The sequence below is a fragment of the Neomonachus schauinslandi genome, chromosome 13 (assembly GCF_002201575.2).
Source record: "Neomonachus schauinslandi chromosome 13, ASM220157v2, whole genome shotgun sequence".
In the NCBI taxonomy this organism is placed as follows: Eukaryota; Metazoa; Chordata; class Mammalia; order Carnivora; family Phocidae; genus Neomonachus; species Neomonachus schauinslandi.
Window position 1 is genome coordinate 85,693,238 of NC_058415.1, and position 26,504 is coordinate 85,719,741.

The following is a 26,504-nucleotide window of genomic DNA, read 5'->3' on the forward strand; positions in this document are numbered from 1 at the left end:
CAGCATATCCTTCAGAATTAGGTGGTAAGCTCACCCCACTCAGACTCAGGGCCCCATGCACATACTCGGATTCTTCAAATGGCCCCAGAGCTGAATAAAACCCTCCACTTTACAGGTGTATAAGCCAATGCTTGGAAAGATTAATGGCTCAAGAAAAGTCACTTCACCTGTAGGTCAACAAAAACCTACTGAGCATCTCCATGGGGTTGTCATGGGAAGCACCCACCTGTGGGGTCCTGATTCCCTCTTTAGCCCAAGAAGGCAGCCCGTGAATTCTGGGAGTGGACCTGAGTGTCCCAATCTGCACCCAGACACCACTGTGCTCTGGGACCTCAGGGGGCCGCTGCACCATCCCCAGGGCCTGCATCTCCACATCAAGTCTGCAGTATGAGGGTAGTGGGCTCCATCTGGCTCAGGACTTGGGGGCCAGTGTGAAACATGTATGCACGCCCACACACACACACACACACACACACTCTCTCTCTCTCTCTCTCTCTCTCTCTCTCTCTCTCTCTCCCCCTCTCTCAGGGAGCTTGTTTTGGAGTGAAGCCTTGCAGCCAGCTAATGCAATATGGGATCTTGCACCTGTATCTCTGTGGATCTTTGCATGACTCTGCCCCCAGATAACTGGAACCCTGTCTCCAAGGGCTGCATCTTTTGGGACTATCAAGAGTGACCCAGAGGCACCCCTTACCATCTGGGCCTCCTAACTCTGCTCCCCCGAGTTTACTGGGTATGCCTAACACTAAAACCTTATGCATGTTCAACAGCCCACTGAACCCTAACAGATACTGCTACCCCACTTTACAGATAAGGAAACTGAGGCTCAGAGAGACCTGGTGACCTACTCAGAGATGCACAGCCCAGAAGGGGAAAGAGGCGGGTTTCAAAGCCTGTACAAAGCCCCCACCCCATAAAGCCTCCTCATCCAACAACCTCCCACATGGCACCACAATACAATTTCCAAAGCCCTGCCTTAAACTTTCTTTTGGGGTCTTTGCCTGGTCCCAAGAGGCAGGCAAAGCACACTTTACTATCCTCATTTTACAGATGAAGAAACTGAGGTTCAGAGAGGCAAAGTGACTTTCCCAAGGTCACACAATCGATGACTGTCAGAGCCAGGACTGAAGCCTGGAGTCTCCAGCCCCCATCTGGTGAGAGCTGGGAGGGAACCTTCACGCCTACTGGATCCTTACCTGTCCCATCTTCTCTGGGCCTTAATTGTACTAACTGTAAAATGGGTGGGTGGGTCCCTGTTGGCTCAGCTGATTTAAAATCTCAATGATGATCTAATCAGTGTTGCCCTGGCCCCAGGAGCTGACCAGGATGCTGGCCTCAGCATCTCTTCTGAGCTGCTGGTGAGTCAGCTCTGAGTCGGAGCTGACCACAGGCCCCTCAGGCTGGACAGAAGGACTGGGAGGGAAGTCGGGGCGGGGCGGGAGCAGGACTCAGCATCAACGCCACCTGGGTACAAGGCACCATCTCTACTAGGCACACGGGCTCTGGGTCCAAGTCCTGGCTCTGCCCCCTACTAGTCGTGTGGCCTTGGCCAAGGCACTTTCTCTCTCTGAGCCTCTGTTTCCACCTCTGCAAAACGGCACGACAGTATCTGCCTGATCAGGTTATAAGATCAAGATCAATGAGCAAACGGGCATAAAGCACTTCACTCTGGCAAAGGGGCATGTTGCTAACGGGGGCTCCTATAAAGCGCCTATTGTCCGAGGTTCCTGTAATTCAAGGAGAGGCCCTTGAAACCCCCCTGGCCCAGCTGAGCAACCCCTGGCCCGGCCCAGCCCCAGGACCAGCAACAACAGTAGCCAAGGCAACCGGAAGAACGTTAATCTCTGATTTTCCAAGCTGACAACATTAAGGGTCATGCTGCTTCTTGCACTCAGAAAGCAGGGGCTGGGCAAGACTGTGGAAGGCCCCAGGGTAGCCTGCAGTCCCCTCCAGACTCTCAGGGGCTGGGGGACTTGGCCCACTGTGCAGATGGCAAAAGTGAGGCTCACACAGGAGTAGGGGCTCGTGGAGCTGAGGACGAGAGAAAGGAGCACAGCGGTGCACCAGAGAGCCTCGAATGCCTTCTCGCGGCCCTACTAAAGCCCAGCACCTACCACGCCCAGGTCATGCCCCCCATCCATGACTCGGCCCTGGGGCAGGTGGTGTCCGGACCGTGGAACGTTTCAGACGAGGAGAGCCGGGATCCCTGCCAAGTCCAGCTGGGGAGCAGCAGACGCGGGACCTGAGCCCAGGCCCAGGACCCCCTCCACACTGACCGGGGAGACCCGGGACGAAGAGGGCAATCTCCAGCGGAGATCGTGTCAGCCTCGTGCCAACCACGGGGGGCTTCATACTGGGCCCGGCCCTGGTTTGGCCCCAGCTGAGGGCAACGTGCCAGACCTGTTCCCGGCTCATCCGGTCCCTCCAGCAGGGCCCCAGGGCCACACCTCCCCCACTAGGCCTGGTCCGGTTTCAGAGCTGAAAGAGATTTGCCGACTGAAACCAGGCAGGCAGCACCCTGCAGGGCAGGGCCGGCCCGGAACCTGCCTACCTGGTTCCCAGAGCACTGGGGAGAAGGCCCGGAGTGGGGAGGGAGAGGAGGTAGCCAGGGACTCGAGTTTCCCCCGTGTCGCACAGTCGTCCAAAGTACCACCATCTCCATCATCCACCTAGGAGAGCAGAGGGAGTCTGCAGTCCAGAGAGGTGGCGACACTCTCCTAAGGTCACACAGCATGTCTCAACAGAGCTGGGTCGGCGTGCCAGGCCCGGGGCTCTTCTACTTGGCCGCCCTGCTATCACTATGAGCACATCCCGGCAGAACCTCCTCTATACCGAGCGGGGTGCTCCATGTTCCCACGTGTCATTTCACATGTCCCCGCTTTACAGAGGACGGCGCGGAGACTCAGAGAGGTTACGTCACTTGTCTGGAGACACACAGCTTGTCAATGACAGGAACCCAGAACAGCCCGAGTCTACCACAGAACCAGAGTGTGGACAAACCCACCTTACCCCCACCTGCCAGCCTCTGGGAGCAGAGGTTCCAGGCCACATGGGCCCTGTGGGTGGCCACTGTCAGAAAAGCTGACATGGCTCCCGCTCAGGACCTATAATCGGGGGGAAGTTGGGAGGGGGTAATGACAGGCTCCGTTGGCCAGCAGGGGAGGGGGGCTGGCCGTGAGAAGAGCCTGTGAGAAGAGCCTGAACGAGCAGCTGGAACCCTGCAGGGCCAGAGTCAAGAGGGGCTTAAGTCAGCTAAATGCCCCCCTCCACCACCAGCCAGTCCTTGTTCAGAAGGGAGACTGCAGCCAGAGAGGGCAAGGGACCAGTCCAAGGTCACCCCACAAATAACCCTCGGAGTTTGCTCAGAATACCTGCACGGCATCAGCAGGTCCCTGGGACCCCACTCTAGGCCCAAGCAGATTCCCACCGCAGCCACGCCCTGTTCCCCAGGGCAAGGCCATCAGCGTGAGGTGGACTTCCTAGCTGACTAGGGGGCGGTCAAGAGGCCAGTACAGCTGAGCCCGGACTCTGCCGCTAATCACTGCCCCCCAGCCAAGCCATTCCCATCCTAGGCCTGCCCCGCCTCCAAATTTCTACCCACTTTCCATTCCTGGCTCCTTCGGATCCTTCGCATATCGGAGACACAGGGATCTTTTTTTTTTTTTAAGAATTTACTTATTTGACAGAGAGAGACAGAGCGAGACAGGGAACACAAGCAGGGGCAGAGGGAGAGGGAGAAGCAGGCTCCCCGATGAGCAGGGACCCCAATGCCGGGCTCGATCCCAGGACCCTGGGATCATGACCTGAGCCAAAGGCAGACGTTTAATGACTGAGCCACCCAGGCGTCCTGAGACACGGGGATCTTTTGTTACAACTCTCTCCCTGAATCTTCTCTACCCAACAACCTTCCACGGCTCCCACTGCCTGTGGGACAAAGACTGAACCCCTTAGGATCCCCCCAGGCTCCTGCATGCTCTTCCTCGCAGTAGGGTCCTGCGCAGGCTGCTCTCCAGGTCAGGAACACTCCTTCCTCCTCCTCTAAGCCCATTTCTCAGCCGCCCACTGCACTGCACCTTCCCCTAGGATGCCCCCAGCTCAGTGAGTGCCCCCCCACTTACTTCCATAGCCCCCCACTGAACCCACAGTGGGTAAGGGCCCGTGCCCCGTCGGGACTCCCCCAGGCAGTACCCACATCTGGGACAGGGCCTGGCATGCAGTAGGAACCTCAGAGCGAGAAGCCAGAGGCAGCAAACTAGAGCCAGGGTCACCCCACACACACCCCAAAGATCCCTCACCACAGAAACGGAGGCTTATGCCCAGCCCAGGGGCTGTGGCCGGGTCCCAGGAACGAGAGGATATGCACAACGCCGTCCTTCTTGCTCGGGAAGGTGACTGCCACCCATGAGGTTCCTTCCCCGCCGGCCTTGGGTGCCCTGAAGGGACCCTCTGCTGGTCACCCCTTCCCTGGGGCCGGTTATTAAGAAGGAAAAACCTGTCCCCATAAATACAGCAGCCCACAGCCTGCCAAGGCCCGATCGTGACAATCACCTGATGGCATACCAGCTCGTGCAAGGGACTCCATGTGGGAGAATAAAACAGCCTGGGGTGGAGGGGTAGTCTGCTATCATTACCCCAGTGCACAGCGAAGGCAGAACGCGAGGGGCGGTGAAACAGCCTATGCAGCGCCGTCACACAGCTGGTCGGCACGACGCTGGCTGCTCCCTCCCAGGCTTTACTGCATTTGACCGTGAGCCTTGGCAGCAGCCCCAGGAGGTGGGTATGGCTATCACCCCCACTGAGGAACCAGAAGCTGTGAGGCCCAGTGACTTGTCCAAGGTCAGCCAGCTGTCAGGCAGAGGAGCCCGAATCCAAGCTGGGGCTTGAACCCAGGCTCCCCACACCGTGGGAACATACAGGACAGTCATGCGAAGTGCTTCGGGGAGGCTCTCGCTGGCCTCCAACACCCCAGGAGACCGGGGACCTCACCCATCACCACCTTCTTGGCACCTGCCGCAGGGCCTGGCACACCGCGGCCCGCAGACGCCACCCTTAATCAGATCCAGGACCCGCCAGGTTCTGAGCCCCACTTCCTTCCCCAGGGCCCATCCTGGCCATTTCCTGCCTACCGCAGGCCCCCACCCCCATGCTTTCACCTGCGCTATGCCCCACAGCAGGAGCCCCTTCCCACCACCACCCCCCCTTGTCACAGTTCAAAGTCTTAGCCAGCCTTCAAGGCCCCACTCAAACATTTGCCCATTTGCGCATAATTATAATAATAATTGGGGCCTGAGCTAATGCCTGTAGCACTTAACCCGCCACCAGGCACAGAGGCATGTGTTAACAATTATCATCAACATTACTGCATTTAGGGGCGCCTGGGTGGCTCAGTCGTTAAGCGTCTGCCTTCGGATCGGGTCATGGTCCCAGGGTCCTGGGACCGAGCCCCGCGTCGGACTCCCTGCTCAGTGGGAAGCCTGCTTCTCCCTCTCCCACTCCCCCTGCTTGTCTTCCCTCTCTCGCTGTGTCTCTGTCAAATAAATAAATCTTAAAAAAAAAAAAAGATACTGCATTTAACCCTCACCGAGTTTTGTTTTTTTTTTAAAGATTTTATTTATTTTTTGAGAGAGAGAGCGTGCGGGCGAACACGCACGTGAGTGGGGGAGAGGTGGAGGGGCAGAGGGAGAAGCAGACTCCCCGATGAGCAGGGAGCCCGATGCGGGACTCATCCTAGGACCCTGGGATCATGACCTGAGCCACCCAGGCGCCCACCCAGATTTATTCTTAAACCCATTTTATAGATGAGCCTCAAGGGAAGGTGAAGTGACTTGTCTAATGTCACACAGGTAAGAGTGTGTCCACTGCTCTATCCTGACACCTAGAAGTGTGCAGAGACAGAGCTCAGAAACATGTGTAGTCTCTCTGCCAGGACATTCCCCACCCACCTGGCAGCTGCCCTGCCCAGACGTGGCACCTGGTTCCCTTCTATATCCCCAGCATCCAGTGCGGCACTGGCTGTGGGAGACAAGAGTGGGTTTCTCACCAAGGCAGGTGTGTTCCGGGGCCAAGCTTGAAGCAAGAAGCAAACCCTGAGCTCAGAACAGCCTCTCTGGGCCTCAGTTTCTTCATCTGTAAAATGGGCATAATATGTTTCCCCCACACACACACACCTCACTGGTGACAAGGGGCCTCAGGAGATGCCAGCTTTGGTTGCTAATAGTCAAAGGGCTGGGTGAGCAATATAAAGCTATATTGCTGTTATCTTAACCTTTGGCACCAGTAGAACCTCTGCCCTGGAGTGTCCCCTTATTAATGGCCAGTGACGTATGCTTACAATAGCATATGCACCTGGGGAGGGCCCTCTGAGATGAAGTCAAGCCCTCCATTGGACAGATGGGGAAACTAAGGCTGGGAGAATGGGGAAGGAGCAACACGAGGTCCCACAGTCCTGGCTGTGGCCCAGCTCCTCGTGAGAGCAGAGTGAAGAGAAAGAAGTCGGGGAGTTTCATGCCCAGAAAACTGGCTCTTGGGGTCTCCGGCCTGGAATGCTCTCTCAGAGCTGCCCCTCTGCCTGGCCATCTCCTCTTCCTCCTCCCCAGGCTCGAACGTCACCTCCTCGGAAGCCCCGACAGGTCCAGTGCCCGCAGCCTCCACCACCCCCAGCCCCACTTCCCCTCATGACTGCGGCGGTGAAAGGCTCCTTCCCCCAGGCTCCCCAGACAGAGACCTCGTTCCCGCCGTCTCCCCAGCCCCCCAGCTCGTGCCTGGCCCAGGTGGGTGCCCGATAAACACGTGCTGAGTGGGGAAGGCCACCCGCCCCCGGAGGGAAGGCCATCCATTTCAGGTGCCCAAATGGCCGCCGGGGGTCCGGGAAAGAGGCCGAGGGGTGCAGAGGTTGGCTGGGGAGCCCCCCATCGCCAAGGCAGCTTTGGAGCCAAGCTGCCTTTAAAGCTCTTCTCAGTTGGCAAATATTTAACCAAGGCTCTGTGACCCAGGTCTGCTGGGGAAGAGCGTGCTTTGAGGCAGGAGGGCCTAAGGAGGCAGGTGGCTGAAGTGGAGCCCCAGGGAAATGCCAGAAAGAAAAAAAAAGGCCGACTGAAGACCCGCCCACCGGGGCCTGCCCTTTCCTTTATACCTCCTGCAGCTTGGCGGGAGGAAGTCGATTCCCATCTAGACACAAACAGGGAAACAAAAGCCCTCTCATCCCCTCAAGGCCCTCCCTCCCGGCCCACAGCCTACAGTTGGCGGCTTGTTCCGGGAGCCATGAACCCAAGAACACAGAGCCAAGATGCGGAGGGTGGAGAAGGGGTGCCAAGGTCCCCCCCACCCCACCCCAGTCAGGGCAGGACCGGGCCTACCCACACCTACCCCGGGCTCACCGCAGGGGCCCGGCGCTGTGCCTGCCACGGAGGGCACCACCTCCACTCAGGGGAGCAGGCCGCAGGCTGGGCTCCTGCACCATCCCCTGCCACGGCCGAGGCCACACCCCAGGCCAACGGAACCAGGACAATAGGGTCAAAGGGAGGGTCAAAGGCAGCCTGGAGGACCCCAGAGCTATAAGATGCTGGAGACCAGCCACCTCCCACTGTGCACGGCCCTATCCGACCTCCCCCATCCTCCTGCCCTGAGAGAGAGCCCGGCTCAGGAACCAGACAGATGCAGAACACCCAGCTCCGTGCTCCAGGGGCCTGGCCTCTGAGCCCTGGTATTCTCCTCTGTGCGCTGGGGATACTTCGCTGCTCTCTCTGACGGTTGTTGTCGTCAGGATGGGCAAAGAGGCAGCTGATCTAGGACAGTGATTTTGTAAGCACTAACCTCCAGCCCCCTCACATGCACTCACCCACTCCTGTGCACTTCTCAGCAACAACCTTCGCCTCCCTTCCCTTTTCATCCCCGCCACACCCACTGGAGCCCTCCAAGCTGGGGCCCGGCCACCTGTCCAAACTGCCCCCAGGCCGCAGGGCAGCATCCGCACCACACCATCCCATCCCAGGTGTTCCCCAACACATGCCTGCTCTCAGCCCAACACGCAGAGCACCGAGGCTGGACTGAGGACACGGGGCGCTCTGCCATTGCACGCGCACTTTGGGAGGTGCCCACCACAGCCCTGGAGCCCTGTCCTCGGCCTGCCTGAGAACCCACCACCGACTTTCCCCTCTGTGCCCAGACTGGAGTTGGACCTCGAGATGCCCAAGCAGATCTTCCTGACGGAGCCTCTTCCTCCATGACCACCCGGAAGCCAGCATCACCACCCAGGCCGTCCCCATCAGCCACCAAGAGGCAGGAGCTGAGGACAGGATCCAGTGTGAAATTCATGTCCTCCCATCAGCCAGCTCAGGGCCATCCGAAATGACTGCTGGGGGCAGAGCCAAAGTCAGGTGAGGGTATCAGGGGCTCTACTGTGCTAGCCAAGAAACGTTTCATGTTGCCCACATTTATCAACCACGGGGCAGAGGGCATTCAGGAGGGAACTAGACAAACTTCCTGCTATCTAATGAGGGAGAAAGATTGTCAACAAAGCCTACAATGAGCATGGTAAGCCTCCAACTGGGAACAGCATGGGAAGTTACAGGAACCCAGAGGAGGGGCAGCTAACCCTGCTGGTGGGATCAGGGAGGACTTCCAGAAGGAAGTGGTGCACCGAAGCCATGAAAAGAGGCTAACTAGGTGAAGGAGGAGGGCCGGGTGGGGAGAGTGTGCCAAGCAGAAGACAAAGGAAATGCATAAATTCAGATATTCGAGAAAGCATTAATCCATTCCACCAATATTTAGGAATACGTTCTATGTCAAGAAGAGCACTTTCACAGAACACTGTGGTGTCAAGGTTCCGGAATCAGATCTCAATTTAAATACTAACTCCACCGCTCACCAGCTGTAGGACTTTGGGCATGTGACTAATACTCTCCGAGCATTAATATTAGTACTTTCCTCAGCTATAAAATGGGAGGACCAGCAGTACCCACCTGGCCAGGTTGTCCTATGGATGCAAAGAAATTAGGAAATCTACAGAGCCTGACCAAATGGGGTCCTGTATTATCAATAACAATGACTGCGAATGGAAATAAGTTCCATCTACCCAAGTGTTGATGGCCAGGAAATGAGTGTTCAGGTGGGTAGTGGGGTCTTTCACAAGCTCAGGGGTCCCATGGTGTGTCCACCTGTGCAAATGGCAGTGTTCTATAATGCGTCCCATGCCATGAAATGGGGGTCAGCAGAGGGGAAACAGAACAGCAGTTATTCGGTCCCTCAGGGGGCCACTCGGGATGGGAAGGTGACATGCTTGGGGTCCAATCTTTCTGGGCCCTCATCCCTCAGAGCTTAACTAATCAGAAAGGGGAAGTGGAGACAGAAACATCAATGAAGATTCTGAAGGCAAATACCCAACAAACCACACACCACTAAACCTCAGCCAACCACAGCCACTCCACTCTATGGCACTGCAGGTGGGTGAATTCCTTGTCTGAGCCTCCACTTCTCACAGGTAGCCTACAGGGTGGACAAAGCTAAGAGAGAAGCTGGCACCCAGCTGGCTCAGTCGGAAGAGCATGTGACTCTTGGTCTCGGGGTCGTGAGTTTGAGGCCCAAACTGGGTGTAGAGAGGACTTAAAATTAAAAAAAAAATTTTTTTTAAGCTAAGGGAGAAGCTAGACGGAAAAGTGCTTTGACCTCCACAAAGGCAGGGCCACGTGTGTCTTCTTCTCTTGCTATCTTGTAGTTATACCTCTCTTTTTTTTTTTTTCTTGTCTTATTGCATTGACTAAGACATCCAGCTCAATGCTAATGAAAATACCTCTAGGGTTTCAACATCAAGTTTGCTCAGACTTACTCAGTATGTGATGAAGGGCATGTAAAGGGCCGAATACCAGGTAGGGGCTGCTAAGAGAAAGGAGAGAGGACGTAGCTCTTCTCCCCAAACAAAACAGCTGGATAATTCCGTGGGAAAAGAGATGCTGGAGAAACCCCATAACCACGTCCCAGCCCAACTGGAACCTGTTCTCAAGTAACCAACCAAAGACAGACAGAACTCCAGAGAGGGCTTTTTATCTCAGATGCCCCGCATGGGAGAAGTAACCCCAAGAGATAGAGAGCTCCCTGTCACTGGAGGTACGCAAGCAGAGGCTGGATGGCCACAAGGAGATTAGAGAAGATTCTGTCAACAGGCGGAAGGTGAGCCATAAAAACACAAACTTTGGGACCAGACAGACCGGCTCTGCTACTGTCACTTCCCAAGCCTCGGTTTCTTTATCAATAAAACAGGGAGAAGAATAATACACACCTCGAAGAGGAACTGTGAGAACGAAATAAGACAATGCATGAGAAGTGTCTGGCACCCTACCTGACTGTTGGTAAGAACCCGATAAATCCCCGGGGCTGTTCCAATAAGAACCAATCACTCATAAGTGCCAGTTACTGTGGCCCAACCCTACTGGAAAAGGGCTAAAAAAAACTGAGAGACACAAATCCCACACACTTCATTAGCCAAGTGCCCATCGGATGCCAACATGCTTTTCACCAAGTCCAAGTCAGGCTCTTCCCAAGCTGCCTCGGGACCCAGAACAGCTTCTGCCCATCCATCTCTCCCACACATGCGTGCATGCACACACGCTGAGGGCTGCCTCCCCGGGTCCCAAGAGCAAGTGAGGTGGAGGCAGGGGGAGAGCTCCTGCCTTCTCAAAGCCAGGGAGGGAGAGACAAAGGAAGACAAGGCTCGGGGAGGAGGAAGATGTGCCAATATGAAAATTCACTCATGTGCTTGCTGCTGGGCCAGAAGGAAACCCAATCCTGGGCTGGAATGCCAGGGACCCTTGGCATGGAGAGGCTTTATGCAGATAGGAGATGGAAAGCTTATTCAAATAACAAGACTCCTGTGGCCTGCCCCTCAGGCAGCAGAGGAAGGACCTGCCCCACCCTTGGGTCACCAGCTGCAGGTCTCCTTGGGCTCCAGAGGGGAAGGTATGAGGACAAATCTGCTCGGAGGCCCTGCCAGCCTCACATTCCTCGTTCCAGATGCCTGTGTGACCCCCATCTGTGCTTCATGGGAAACTCTGCTCTCAGCCAACAGGTCCAAGTTCTATGTCTGCTTTCCCTGGGGATCCCTTAACGGAGGTGGGGACAGACTCACTGTCTTTCCTGGCAGTGACGAGCAGGCTCCAGGCAGTGATGAGCAGGCTCCAGGCAGTGATTCAGGGTTAAGAGTGGTGGGCTCCGAGGCTGGGCACCTGACTGCCACCTGACCTTGGGCAAGTCTCTCACCCCTTCCTGGCTCTCTGTCTTGCCTGTCCAGTGAAGAGGCTGAACTCCTTCGCACTGGACCCTCAAGACCCTAACCCCCTCCGACTGTGACTTAAGAAAGTGTTCCCTCCGAACACAGGACCACACCGGCGGGCCCAGAGGAGCCTGTCATTCGGGCTTGATCAAAATGATCCAAGTTCCACCCATCAGGCTGGGATACCGAAAGCACTGTCCCTCACAGTCACTCCCCAATTCGGGTCAGAACCCCCGTTAACCATCAGCACAAATTCCATTTAATGACTAACTATTGAGTGTCCATTTCCCCCACAGGGCCAGGGATCCAGTCTGTCCCATTTGTGATGTACCCCCAGCACCAAACAGAGCACTTGGCACATAAGTATTTGTCCCTGACTGTGAGATTACACCAGAGGGCCTCAACTTGGGTCCCCCAGGCGTCTTAAGACACAGGAAGAGAACAGGGTTTTCCGCAAAGGCCAGCTCAGGCCTGGGGACAGACCCTTCCCAGCGCCAGAGGCAGTGTTAGCCAGGGGCCCTCCAATCACAGTAGGATGCTTCCAGTGGAGGTGGGGCTGGGTCAGGGGTGACCCAGCTGACCCAGCTCAAGGTCACATATCAGCAGCAGAAAAGGTCGCCACCCCTGTCACACAAACCGAGCCCTGTCACCTAAGCTCGGATCCTCAGTTTCCTCTTCCAGATGATTCTGTCAAATGATACAGCACCCGCAAAGGGTCTGGGAAACTGGAGCTGAGGAGGCCCCGCACTTGAGCCTCCTCTGCCTGCTCCGGGCTGGCGGGGACACCATGCAGAGAGGTAGAAGGCCTGGGGCAGGCACATGACCCTGCTTCTGTGTCCCCCTTAGAAGAAGATCCCATCCCCAGGGAGGGACAGATGTGCCAGCACTTTGCATAACAATTACTGAGGTGTTGTGCACGAGGGAGCTGCTCCTACAGGCAGCAAGAACCAGAGCAAAACCACCAATTTCTGGGAAATTCTGGCTCCCCCAAATACCTACGCTCTCTCAGCTTTGGACCTTTGCAGTCCTGCCCCTTTGCCTACAGCCCTCTCCTCCTCCTGCACCCTTCCAGCCCCACCTAGACATCCCCTTCTCCAACAAGCCTGCCCTGCCTCTCAGAGTCTGGGTTACTACTGCTTCCCCAGCTCCCAAAGACACCCTGACCCCCACCTCAGCTAAGGAACCCAACCCATGTTGGGTCTGTCCTCCCAGAAAGGGATCGGTGAGGGGGTGAGGACCACGGCTGCCTCCCCATCCAGCACCCACAGTCCCACACGCGGCCTGGCTCTGAGCAGGCTCTCAAACAATGGTGGAATCAACAGATTAATCCCACAGAAATGATTAAGGCTATCCAACACGACCTGTTTACAACGATGAAAAATGGAAACAACCTGAATGCCCAGCAAAAGGACTTTGGCTGAGCAAGTGAAAATGCAGACTACTGTCGGGGGGCACCTGGGTGGCTCAGTCGGTTGAGCGTCCAACTCTTGGTTTTGGCTCAGGTCATGAACTCGGGGTCCTGAGATCGAGCCCCGTGTTGGGCTCCACGCTCAGCGCAGTCTGCTTGAGATTCCCTCCCCCTCTGCTCCTCCCCCTACTAGCTCGCTCTCTCTCTCATAAAAAAATAAATAACTTTTTTTTTAAAATGCAGACTATTGGGGCATAATGGAATATTCTGCAAGCGTTTGACTCGCTGCAGGGGGACAGCACGTATGCAGATGCCCACAACCCACTGCAGAGTATGCACCAGGAGACACCTGAAAATCATTATTTCTGGGTGGTTAGGATTATTGGTGATTTTCATTTTCTTCTTATTTATTTTCTAATTTTTCTTTGATCGTCAGATATTGCTTATATAACAACATCAACAATAAGAAGGGGAAACTGAGAAAGCTCAGAGTTGAAAGGCCAAGCCTCCGTTGGTTGGGGCACTGGACCCCGAGGGCAGAAACCTCTTCTGAGTGTACTATGTGCCAGGCACCAGGCATTGACACCATAAAGCTCACAGTACAGTAGTCACGGCCATCGCTACTTTACAGTTGGGGAAACTGAGGCACGGAGCTCTGAGGTCCTGAGAAAGAAGCCCCAAGCACTGCCAAAAGGGGTCCTCAAGCCCGGTGCGCCTCACACACCTCCGGCAGCCCACATCCAGTGCTAAGCAGCCAGATGCCAAGCACATCACCCGGGGGGCCGGGAGCGGCATTCTGGCGAAACACGGAGTGAGGACAACTGCGAGCTGGAGGACAGGTGGGTGGCCGACTCTCCCAGTTGGACGAGAACCCACTGACCCCTCCCCACTTCACTGGCTCTACGCACACCTATCTGCACTGGCTGGCACAGAGAGGGACTCCATTTGTGGACTCAATCCACCATCTCTGGCTTGAACCCCCACCTGCTCATCCATCCACGGTCACAGGTGCCTCCCAGGCTGGGCACAGAGAAGTGCCCAGCGAACGTCTGTTGCCATTGCTACCCCTAGTAGCAGAGGAAAAATCCTCTTTCTGAAGTCCAGCTGATGAGTGGCTCCATACTGTGCCACTGAACATCACCTACCGATAGACACTGTTTCCCTCCCTCCTTTTTTGTTTTTTTGTTTCCCCTGTTGTAACCGATGTTGTAACGTAATCTAACCTTTTGGCTACATTCAGGTAAATTCCTGGTGTGGAATGTGCCTCATGCACCTGGTGTGGAAGGGTCGGGCCAGGGTTCACCAGGGACTTGGGGCCACCTTTCTGCCATTGCTCCTACTGCTGGTGGGACCTGAGGAGGACCGCCCTCCTTGCGCAGCCCTTTCCCACAATGCCTCAGTCACAGTGGCCTCCTTACCCCCTATTTCTGCCTAGGGATGCACAGAGGAAGGATTTCAGGGGCTACAAAGCCAGGTCAGCACTGCAGCTATGCAGTCCCTGAGGCTGGTGTTGCTCATCCTAAAACCCTGGGACAGCCCAGGCCCTGTGTGCAGCCAGCAGCAGCACCCCTCCCACATGGGCCCATTTTCCTGACAAGGAACGGAGGCACCAAGAGGGGAAGGGACCTGGGTGGGCCCCTTGGTCACCAGGAGCCTGCTTCCTCATCTGTGGCCAGAGGGCAAATGGGAGGCACCACGGAGCCCATAGGACGGCACTCCTCACGAGGCCAGCGCCAGGAGGGTGGGCATTTGGTCACGATTCGCCCTCTGCTAATTATTTAATTAATGAGTGACTGGCAACCGTTGGTTGGATGCGTCTCCTGCCCAGCCTTGAGCTCTACGTGGGCAGGGCTGGGGTAAACCTGGTTCGGGTGCCAAGCGCAGATGGAGCCGTTGGTCGCCGCACGCGCTCCGTGCCTGACACCCCGTGAGTCAGCAAGGGCGCCAGGACCAGGACCCAGGTGTCCCCTCCTCTGCACAGCGGGGGGGGGGGGGGGGGGGGAGGGCGGGGGGGGGAGGGTCTCTCTGTCCACCAGCGAATCCCTGGGCCCCTGCTTCTCCTGGCCTCACCCCCAGGGCTCAAGGACAAGAACAAAAGGCAGGCACAAAGGCATGAGTCAGACAGCGAGGAATACGCGCCTGGAGGAAGGAAGCCGTGTGCGGCCGCACGCACTCCAGGCCTGCGGTCTCTGACATGGTGGGACCCAAACCACTCCTTCCAGATGGGCGGAGGAGAAGTCACGACCAGCCGGGACTCTGAACCCGCCCACATCTGCCCCACTCCCTCTGCCCCCCAGGGCACCCTCTCTACGTACCTGACGGCCCCTTCACCCAAACAGCTTCAGGGCCCCTCCTCTGCAAGACCGTAAACCTTGTAATGACATTTATCATTCAGTCACTGCTCAGGAATTAAAACAAATTAACAAATGTCCCTTATACCTATTGATTATGGAGCATTTACTGTGCCCAGCACTGTGTTAAAGGGTGCATAAATGTAACTTATAAACAAGCATAATGTAATTTAACCAGAGAAGTATTATTATTATCACTCCCAATTTACAGCTGATGATTCTAAGGCATAAAGAACCCAAATAACTGTCCTAAGGGCATTTGGCTAACCACCGGCAGGGCAAGCTCTGACCTGCAAGGCTATACGGTCTACTTCAAGGGAGCCCACGGTGACTGAGCCCTCACAGTACCCACACCATAGATGAGAATCTACCACAACCCCATGAGGAGCCTGGAGGAGGGACCCCAACCCAGCCTGCCACGGGTGGGGCCCAGGGAAGGGTGTTCCTGGCTGCAGGGGGTGATCTATGGGTCCTGCAAGGTCTTTCAGAATCTGGAACTTGACCCAGAGAGCCTCCCAGAGGTTCTCATCCAACCCCTTCCTTGCACCATGGGGAAAACGGAGGCTCAGAATGGAGGCTAGACTGAGCTCCCATGCACAGAGCTGGAGTCTGAGGCCACACAGGGGACTTAGGAAAAGGGAAGGAGAGCAAAGAGGCTCTGCCCCTAATCTCACAGGAAGTCTGCTGGGCCCCACCCTGGGGGGCTGCAGGCCAGACAGGCAGCCCAGCCCCGAGACTGCAGGGCAAGGCCCAGAAGCAGCTCCTCTCGGATTCTGCCCCTATCTCAACAGGAAAACAGGAAAGCTGAGCTGAGCGGCCTGCTCTGGCCTGCCTTGGATTGTCAGTTTGTCTCCCAGGAGCAGGCTGACTCTCGGGTCACTGAGAAAGTAACCCTTCTGCTACGAGAGGGGGCCCCGCCTCCAGCCACAAAGAAATGAAGTTTCTTTCGGGCTCCCTGTGTTCAAACACCCAGCTCAAATCCTCTCCCACCCCTGCCAGCCTCCTTAAGAGAGGGGATCGCTGCACTTTAGAGACGGGGGAAATGAGGCCCAGAAGGAAGCCCCTTGCCCAAAGGAGCCGTGAGTGACTGCTGAGCTGAGCCAGGAGGGCTGTCCTGTGGCCAGGCTGGGCAGCGGCCCCCCTCCCCGTTTCCCGGCAGCCTTAAATATGGGAGTGGGGGTGTGAGGGGAGGGTAGCTTTGCCTTTTTTAATCCACCACAACACCTCACTGTCTGCATGGGGACAGGCCTGGGCTGTCTCCTCAGACACAGGCCTATCTGTAAGGCCAGCACAGGGCTGCCTCTCTCTCACGGAGGGCTTGTTTACTCGGTTTTCAAAATTATAACCTTTCCAGCCCCACCCAGGCCAACCGCTCCTTCCCTGACCAGTCTGGGGCCGTCCATGGGGACAGGGATGGAGAAGACTCTGTGCAGGGGTCAGGGGCCTACGTTCCCATCCCAGCTCCGCAGCTTCTGACACGTTAGGTATGTCCTCTGCCTCGGTTTTACTCAGTCATGAAACGGAGGAGGGTTGGGGTAGATGATCACAAAGGGTCCTTCCCGGCTAAAAGGAAGAAGGGTCTAGGCCAGAAAAAGAAAAGCAGACGCTGCCCATCAGCAAGCTCGAAATTCAGGGCGAGGGGGCGCTGTGGCCCGAGGAGACCACGAGCAAACCTTGGGCAAACCTTCCCCGCCAGCCCAGCGGGGCCCAGCCTCCCAAAGCTGAAGCCTTATTCTCTCTTCTCCCTGCCCCACCTCCCACCAGGGAACCCTTCCAAAAAATAAACAAAAATACAAAAACAAAAAGTAGAACAGAAGTACAATTGTCAGCTCCCTCCCCCTGTGGATGTCCGGATCACCCCTGAAATCCCTGGCAGGCCAGGACAAATGATAGCGCCCCCCCCCCCCAACCAGACTCCACTAAAACAGAACTGCCATTTGCCTCGCACCTTCCATGTGCAGAGAACAACTGCCTCCCAAGAAGCTTCACACCCCAGAAGCAGGGCTCACCTTCCCATTTTACTGACAGCTCAGGCTCCAAGGGGGAGAGCAACTTGCCCAAGGCCACACAGGGCTCTTGGTGGCAGAAGCCGGCTGCCTCTCAGGCAAGGCCAGACATGCTGCCTCTTGAGCTGGGCTGACCAAGTGGTTTAAACCAACATGCACTTTGGAAAACATAAAGATCCTCTGTCTTTGTAACAGAAACCACATCACATCCAGCTTAATGGAAACTTCGTGGCTGGCATGAGTCCCATGAGATCAGGGCTCATGTCAACGCTTCATCCCCACCACCAGGCTTGGGCCCGGCATAAGACAGCTTTCATAGAGGGAGCGCTTCCGTCCACAGCAAGATGGCATCATGCAATAAATATCACACCTTCCCCTTCAATGCAGCCCACGGCCCACAGGCTCCAAGAGGCCGGAGCTAGAAGGGCACTACAGATTGTCCCAGTGACCCATTACACAGACAGGCAAAGCAAGGACAGAGAGGGAGAAGGACCTGCCAAAGGTCACCTGGCACCAGCCCTGAGGCTCTCACCTCCCGGTCTGCATGCAGAAAAGGCTGCCAGCAGGTAGGGTGATTAAAGGTGGATGGAGCACAGGAGTGTGAGCAGTCTCCTGCCCAAAGCACTCTTCTTCTAGAAGATTCTGGCCTAACAAACTTGGCTGGACACAAACAGCTCTGTTCAGCACGAGGCGTGAGGAGGCTGGACAGCTGCTACAGTTGGCTTGGCCACAGATATGTGGGTGGGAGAGCGGGCTTCACACTTTGCCGACCACAATTCATTCTTCCGCTGCCCCTGCTGGGCGCCCAGTTGCCCGCTGGAGCCCATGGCCTGCACTTTGGATCGCACCAAGAGGAGGGACACCCCTGGCCAATGTCCCATCGTGGACCATACACACAGGAAGGACGGATGGCAACAGGAGTCAGTGTTTTCTTAAACGCAAAGAGCTCTGCCCGCATCACCTCCTTGATGCCCCACAAGGTGATGTCACCTAGCAGGTCTGGGCTACCGTTATGCCCACTTCACAGATAAGAAACCTGCGGCCCAGAGAAGGCAAGACACCTGCCAAATGCCGGGGTAGTTAAGACAGGATCTCAAAACCAGGAGCTTAGAATCCAGAGCCAGCCCTCTTCTCGCTCTGCCCTTGGAGAGGAAGAAGGTTCTCATACTCAGAGCTGCCTAGGAAGGACGTGAGTCTCCCGTCCTTGGAGGAATGGGAGCAGAGGCCGCAGGGCCACTGGCTGCTTTGATGAAACCACCTACAGGATCCACCAAAGGCACAGGGCTGACAAGAAGAGACACCAGATCTCCCCTGCCTCGCATGTCGCCATCACAGAGGCCTGGTTGCTCCGTCTCCCCCTGACAGGCCCCACTCCCATCACACTGGTCCAGACCATCCCTCACCACTTGGCTCTCCTCCTCTCACCCTCCCCCTAAGCCTCCCTAGGACCCTCGGGACAAAGTCCCCTCCCCCCCAAGGCCAGCCCCTTGGCTCCCCCAACGTCATCCCAACCCTCCCCTCCCCACTAGGCCAGCCCCTCTCACACCTTCCCACAGAAGACCTGCCCTTCTGAGAACACTCCTCGCTCACCCAGCCAGAGAGCGCCACGTGGGCAAGAGCCACGGAGCAGCGCGCCCCGGCGTGTCCCTGGTGCCTGGTACAGTGCCTGGCACCCTGGTGCTCAGTGACTACTGACTGAAAGGATGAAAGAAAGAAGGCCCGAGCGCGTCTGGGAGCAGAGCTCATCACACCTCTGTGGGGTCCCAAGGCACCCAATGGGGATGTTCCACTTCAACTTCTAACATCAAAACCCTCCCAGCCCTGCCTCTGGAAGTCACCTTGAGACCCCTAGGAAACGATTTTCAGTGGCAAAGAATTCCCAAGACTCGATACTGGGGTCACAGATGGGAAGAAAAGGCACAGAGAGGCCCAACCATTGGTCCAGAGTCACACAGCAAATGGTTAGCAGGACCAGGCTTGAGACCCACAGGCCTAGCTCTAGACACACGTGGCCGGCCAAGGAGTGGAGGTCCCCATCTGTCTTTCTCTTTTTCCTTTTCATCCTGGGGCACATGGCACAGGGTAAAGGTGCCCGCGGCCACAGGACAAACCTGACACATGTCCCTCAGTGAAGTGCCACGCTCCTAACAGCATCGTGTCCTCGCCACCCCCCAGCCCCGTGTGCTGTACCATCCAGAGAGTGACTCCTGACCTCATGCCCTAAGAAGCCAGTGCTCTCGTTCTCTTTTACAAAGGACACCGAAGTTCAGAGAGGGTAACTGACTCGCCCAAACGACCAGCCCCTCCAGCAGCAAAGCTGGGACTCGAGCCCAAGCAGCCTGACTTGTCCTGAACCTCTCAACTCCCTGCTTCTTCTAACTCACCATCCACTCTGTCACCAGGCAGGTCCCTTCAATTGTGTAGGCCACAGGTAGCACATCCCTAAACCTGGACGGTTCCCAGGGGGTGGCACCTGGTGCCCTGCTTAGGTGGGCACTTCCTGTTCTTCCAGTTTTGAATCTGTGAGATCAGAAGATTGCAGCACTTCTGTGACTCAGGCCTTAAGATTCTACCAGGAGAGGGGCGTGGCTCTCTCCCACCCTGCAGGGTTTTAAAGCTAGGTATCTGCCTTCCTCTTTCCTTAAAACTCTGCCCAGCACTATCCACAGAAAAACCCTCCGTCCATAGGCAGGGAGGTGGAAGGGGGCAGGGCAGGGGGAAAGGAAAAAGTGGCTCAGGAATTTCTGCAACCGCAGGACGATGCCTGATGCCTGCCGCAAGGAGACCCACGGTGAGTGAGTCATGAGCTGAGCCTGCGGAGGAGGAGGGGGCCACGCAGAGGAGAACGGGACTGGTCAGAGAGTGACTTGAGTCTCAGACTGAGTAATGTCAGGAGGGATATATTTGTGCAACCCACGGGAGCCTCTGACACATGCCATTCTGTTCCCCTCCCAGGCCCTCTGCCCCCACCGGGCCTCTCTTGGGGGCTTTTTTCCCCCATTGTCCTCCGGCCCAAACTGGGCACCAGGAACCGTCCCATCACAGCAGAGCATGGCTTTAACAGCTAAGGCCTGGACTCCCAAGTCTGAGCCTGCCACTACCCTGCCCTGCCCTACCTTTAAATGTTGGGATAGGGCACTGAGGGTAAGGATTCAGTGAGATAATACAGGCAAAGGAAGGCCTGGCACACAGTAAGTGCTCAGTTAAAGGATGGCTAATCTTACAGGTCTCGTTCAGAGCCTGATACGGCCCCTCCCTACTCTATCAGCCACCACCCTCGGGCAGAAGACCTATCAGTGGAGTCCCTGCAGGCCACAGGCTGGCGAAGCAGGCAGACTTCACAACTAAAGGCCAATGTCATCAGTCCCTGTCCCCAGCTCACAGGCAGCCCCTTGGAGCCTACTCCCCCTGGAAAGACGCTCAGAAGTGTTGCAGGCTCCCAGAAAGGAGCCTCCCTCTAAATGCCCAGATTGGTGGGAGCAGGCTGGAGGAGAGTAGGTCAAGGGGATGAGTCTATCTTCAGCAGGGAAGCTGACCAGAGCAGGAAAGGAAAAAAACACAGTGACTCAGTTTGCCTCTAAAAACCAAATGTCTAGTCACAGTGGGACACGGCAACATGCAGCATTAGGGGTAAGGCTAAGAAAATGTCGGTACGGATGGCCTCGGGTGGGACAGTCTTTGGCAATGCTTGCAGGGAGGTCGTAGAGGCCAGGGAGAGATGTTTATTATAAACCGCTTGGTGAAAGGAGCAAGACAAAAATTGAGTCATGGTCTCAGCAATGTAGAACAATAAACACAGAGGAGAAATACTGCTAAAAAAATGGAGTGGTGCTCGCAGGATGGTGCTGAGTGATTCCCAGCCCCGTCTCTAAATGACATTCCTCAAGCGGCGGGGACCATGGCGCAGTCTGGGCTTAGAAAGGTCTCTTTGGCCATGTGGCCATGTGTGGGGGAAGGATGCGGGGTGAGGCCAGAGCTCAGGCCTGGGTGATGGGAAAGGAACAGAGTGGAGGCTGGATGGAAGGGCAGGGCAGGGTCAACGCCAACAAAAGACGCGTTCTATGAGACCGACACAAGAGCAGAGCAGAATCCCCAGACGCTTCACCCCCAGGGGCTGACCCAGACCTTGGCTAAGGGGCAGAGGCCCAGGCGGGGCTGGGCACTGTTTCCGGCCAGCCTGGTCCCTCTGCAAAGCCCCAGGGCAGCGACTAGAAAGCCACACACTGGGGGGGGGGGGGCCGAAAGGGGACACCCTCTTCCCTTCACACTGGGGACCTGCAGCCCTTTCCCAAATGTGGAGAGGTAGGTGTGCAAAATCAATTTGGAAAAAAGGCGTTATTCATTTTGCTCAATAAATAAATGAGATACCCTTCTTCTCATATCTGACTCCCAAAAAGGGTGATAAGACTTGCACTGAGGTACTCTGTACCAACGAGAGGGAGTTTCAAACATTTACAGCCTTTTCAGAGGCCTGACACCAGAACCTGGCCCGGGACGAGGGCAAGGTTTGGGCAGCGCCCCGAATTCCTGCCAAACACTGGAAACCTCCCAAATGTCCGTTGATGGGGGGGATGAGGAAATAAATGGCACCATGCACAGAAGGAAATCCACCCGCAGAAGTTCAAATGGGACCAACTCACGTGCTCCAACACAGAAAGATGTTCACAATAGACAGAGTGAAAAAAAAAGTCCAACCACAAAGCCCTATCACTGGGGCTCTTCTTATAGCCAGAGCTAAACGTGTGTGTCCACAGAGACGTGTGTTTGGACACGGGGGACACACCAAACTCCTGCAGTTTCTCCTGAGGGGTGGGAGCGAAGGGAGAGGATGCTTTCTCACCTTACACTCCTATGCGGCTCGTGCATGCATTACTTGTGCAACCAGCCAACATGAGCAGTGGATGCCCACGGTGGGGAACAACCAGGGGAAAGGGGAGTGACCACTAATGGGCACAGTGTTTCTCTCTGGAGCGATGAAAGCATTCGAAAATTGACTGTGGCCATGGATGCACAATTCTTTTTTTTTTTTTTTTAAGATTTTCATTTTATTTTATTTATTTTTTTATTTATTTGACAGAGAGAGAGAGAGAACAAGTAGGCAGAGAGGCAGGCAGAGGCAGAGGCAGAGGGAGAAGCAGGCTCCCCGCCGAGCAGGGAGCCCGATGCGGGGCTCGATCCCAGGACCCCGGGACCATGACCTGAGCCGAAGGCAGCGGCTCAACCGACTGAGCCACCCAGGTGCCCCTGGATGCACAATTCTGTGAACACACACACACACACACACAAAACCCAATGAACTGTACACTTAAGTGGGTGAATTGTCTGGCAGGTGAATTATGTTTCAATAAAGCTGCTATTTAAAAAAGAATTAGCAGGGCGCCTGGGTGGCTCAGTTGGTTGAGCGACTGCCTTCGGCTCAGGTCGTGATCCTGGAGTCCCTGGATCGAGTCCCGCATCGGGCTCCCTGCTCGGCGGGGAGTCTGCTTCTCCCTCTGCCCTCCTCCCTCTCGTGCTCTCTGTCTCTCATTCTCTCTCTCAAATAAATAAATAAAATCTTTAAAAAAAAATAAAATAAAAATAAATAAAATAAAATAAAAAAGAATTAGCAAAGGGAAAGGCGAGCCCGGCAGAAGGGAGGAACACAGGTATTGGCAAACTACTTTACCAGCCCTTTCAGGTAATAAATCTTAAGGGCAGTTTATGTATGGGGGGCGCGGTTCCCTTGGCTCCCACAATCTCATCCCGGCCAACAGAATTTCCAGAGGCGCTGAGTTCTTCAAGGCTGTCCTGGAGGCAGAAGGGCCCCCCTAGGCAATGCCAGGATTCCTGCCAAGGGCACAGCACCCAGCTCCTATTGCGCAACAGTAAGCTCCCTCCCTCACCTCTTCTGTCTTGGCTTTGCTGGCAAAGAACCCCTCCTTTAGCACCAACATGGGCCACCCAGACCCTTACATTCTCTCATCCCAGCCCTGTCCTCTGGGCCAGATGGAAGGTGTGGGTTGGCCTAATCCCCCACCTCTCCATGTCCTAGCTCCTCCTAGTCATAGGGGGGGCCCCCATCACTGCCCTCCACACCCACTCAAGATAGCCTACGTCCATCTCACACATCTGCCAAGGCACAAGGAACGTGGAATTCAAGTTTTCTAAAAACCCTGGTGGATTCTTGCATCCAAGGAACCAGTATCCACCCTGAGGCCGGGGACTGGACAAATCTCAGAGAAACAGGACCTAAACCACAGCGACAATCGCCCCCTTCGCACTCCAAACACCTGGCCACTCTCCTCACCTACTAGAGAATCGGTAACAGAATAAATGACAATTGTCAGGGGCCTGGGTGGCTCAGTCGGTTAAGCGTCTGCCTTTGGCTCGGGTCATGATCTCAGGGTCCTGGGATCAAGTCCCACATCGGGCTCCCTGCTCCGTGGGAAGCCTGCTTCTCCCTCTCCCGCTCCCCCTGCTTGTGTTCCTGCTCTCGCTATCTCTCTGTCAAATAAATAAATAAAAACTTGAAAAATAATAAAATAAAATAAATGACAATTCTCAACAATAATGGCAACTGTTTGCTGAGCACTTGCTATGCCCCAAAGCACTGGGCTGAGCGTCTTACCAGCATTATCTCATTAAATCCTTGCAACGGGAGTCCAGCTGGAAACTACTATTATTCCCATTCTACAGATTAAAAAATTGAGATTAAGATGCTGGCCCAAGATCACATCAGCTAACAGAATGTGAAGTCAGTATTGGAAGCCTGAGCTGGCCCGAATCTGGAGGAGATTCGTGGGGAACATTTGGGACCCTTAGACTCTCAGAGCCAGAAGGGACTTCAGCCATCAGGTAGCCTACAGCCTTCAGTTCACAGCTAGGGAAACTGAGACCCAGAGAGAGTAAGTGACTGCCTGAGGTTACCCAGGCCTCCTGGCTCCCAGGTCAGGGCTCTTTCTCCACTCAAGCTCCCTCCTGAAAAGTAGGAGGGAATAATCATCCTGCCATCAGCCCCACGAGGCTGCTACTGTGAGAACAAGCCCCTGCTTGCCAGGGGCTTTGAAATCCCAGGATGAAAGGCACCGTGGCAGCAAAATGGCACCTGGGCAGGAGTGTGCCTGACCTCTGCCAGGACTTGTAGGCTGGCATTCACCTGCTCACCTGCGCAGGTGGGCACAAAGCTGCAGGGGCCACCCGCCCTGCCAAGCCACAGAACCCCAACAAGCCTCGGAGCCCAGAGCACTGCGGGAAGAGACGTTCCAAATGTTGACATTTCCAAAGGGGTGGCCCAGGTAGGGAGGGCTCTGGAATTTTAATTGTCTGGCATGAAAGTGCTCACTGCTCCTTGGGTGGGTTGGGGAGGGTGCATGGATCACTGGAGGTGGCAAAGGCTAGCTTTCATTCCCTCCAAAAGAAATTTCTAAGGTGGCTTGCTTCCCTGGAGGGGGCTAGAGGCTTTCCCCTGCTTCCAACCTCCCAACCCCGACTTAAGACGCTCCCCCAGGTGAGCCTGGACCAGGAATTTGAGGCATTTGAAGAGGGTTATTAATAGCCCTGAAGTGTTGAGAAGAGAAGAGGGGCCAGCAGGCTGAGTGGGCACAAGCCTGGTATCCACAAAACAAACCCAACCATGTCCAGGAGAGGACACTTCACCTTTTGTGGTTTCAGTCTCCACCCGTGTAAAATGGGGGTGGAGGGGTGCTGGCAGTTCTCAGCCCAGGAGGTAGAAAGAGGGGGGAGAGCAAGAGTTGGGTGTGGGGGAAGGAAAAACCCCACCAAAGAAGGAGCAGCACACCCCACCCAGGCCTGGTGAGGGGCCCCAAAAGGAGGTCGTGAATGGATGGACTGTTACAGAGCCCCAGGAGGCTGCCACCGACAGGGAGGGGACAGGAAGACTCCGCCCCGGCTTTCCTCCTCCCAGAGTCCAGGCCGGTCCTATAAGGAGGCTTTTCCAGGACTTAACCCCCTGCTGCTCTGAGGCTGGAGAGAGTCTGACTCATTTCTACCTCACCCTCACCCGGGCACCCGGGGCCCAGGCCTGGCCCAAAGGGGGAACTCGGGCGGCAGGCCCAGTACCAGTCACTGGACAACCCTTCCTCAGCACCTTCTTTGTGCTCAACCGTGGGGTCCTGGAGACACAGAGTTAAGGGACACCTGGTCACTCTTCTCAAGGGGTACAAGCAGACAAAACACAGCTGCTGAAACTTTACAGGACTGCAGGACCCATCAAGATAAATGTAGGTGGACACAGTGCTCTGGGTTCACTGGACAGAGAGTAGCAAATTCAGGAAGAGGAACAGATAACTCCTTCCATCGGCTGCACCCACCCCCACACCCCACATGGACCAGCACCCCATGCATGGGTGCCTCCTCTACCAGGCCCTGTGCTAAGCAAGCTACAGGAAACAATGAGTCTCTCAACAGCTCATTAATAAGAAATTATTCACCCCGTTTCAGAGGAGAAAACTGAGGTGCCAGGCCACGAAGAGACTTCCCTAAGACCTAACGGCTGGGAAGCAGATGCTGGGATTCCACCCAGGCAGCCTCACCCAGGGCGGGAGAGGTGAACCACAAAATTGAAGTTTCCCAGGCAGTCTGAGATTCTCACCCCACCTCTCCATTCTCCAGGGTAGGGGGAGGAGGGGCCCCAGACCCTGCTGCTACCCTGGGGCTTCCCCAGGAAGCCTGGGGTCAGTCACCCTTCTGAGAAGTGGCCACTGTCAAGTGACAGGCTGGGAGCAGGGATGGCTGAAGGAGGGGGCTGAGGAGGCTGGGCTCCGGCCCTGACCAGCCCCCTGGACATGTCTGCCAGCAGGAGCCCCTGCTTGAGCCTGAGTCAAAGGGCAGGGGTTCTGACCTACTCCTCCTGTGCACCCCATCTATCCCTAGCCCTACTCCCCAGGCTCAGTCCAAGTATGGATGGGCCTGTCCCTAGAAGCCTCAGCCACGTGTACTAGGGCTGGGGCCAGGATGAGGTGGGGACCGGGACAGTGAGGGAGGGCGATCAGGACACGCTGGCCGAGTGGGCCACAACATCATCAGGGTAGTGTGTTGGGGGGCATTCGAAGGGACCGGCTCGGAGGGGGTTCCAGTAGAGGAGGGGGAGGTTCGACTTCCCTCAGGAGGGGGAAGGGCGAGCTCCTAAGGGGGCAGGAAGGAACGCCCAAACGTGGAGGGAACAAGCTAGACGCAGGACTTGGTCCCCGGCCACTCCCGCCTTGCCCCGGGCCTGATTCCCCCGAGACCCGGGCCCGGCGCCGCCGGCCGACCGGGTTGGGGGCGTGGCCCGGAGGCTCCCCGCTGGACCCCCGGAGCGCTGCACCGCGCGGGACTCACCTGCGATGTGCTGGCGCCGGGCGTCGTCCAGGTGCGTGGACAGCACGTCCCCCATGGCGAGGAAGAGCCGCGGCCCGATCCGCCCGCCGCCCGTCGCTGCCCGCGCCGCTCAGGAGGACGCCGCTGGCGCCATGCAGCCGGGCCCGGCCCGCTCCCGA

General features: G+C 56.2%; 1 protein-coding gene across 1 annotated transcript in view; it reads right to left on the reverse strand.

Annotated features, from left to right (window-relative positions):
* NIBAN2 (niban apoptosis regulator 2) overlaps positions 1 to 26,498 on the reverse strand; it is a 50,646-nt gene extending 24,148 nt beyond the window's left edge. Inside the window, exon 1 of the mRNA XM_021691196.2 lies at positions 26,347 to 26,498. Coding sequence (XP_021546871.1) covers positions 26,347 to 26,401 — 55 coding nt within the window. The 5' untranslated portion in view covers positions 26,402 to 26,498. The remainder of the gene's footprint in view (positions 1 to 26,346) is intronic.
* Between the last annotated feature and the right edge of the window lie 6 nt (positions 26,499 to 26,504).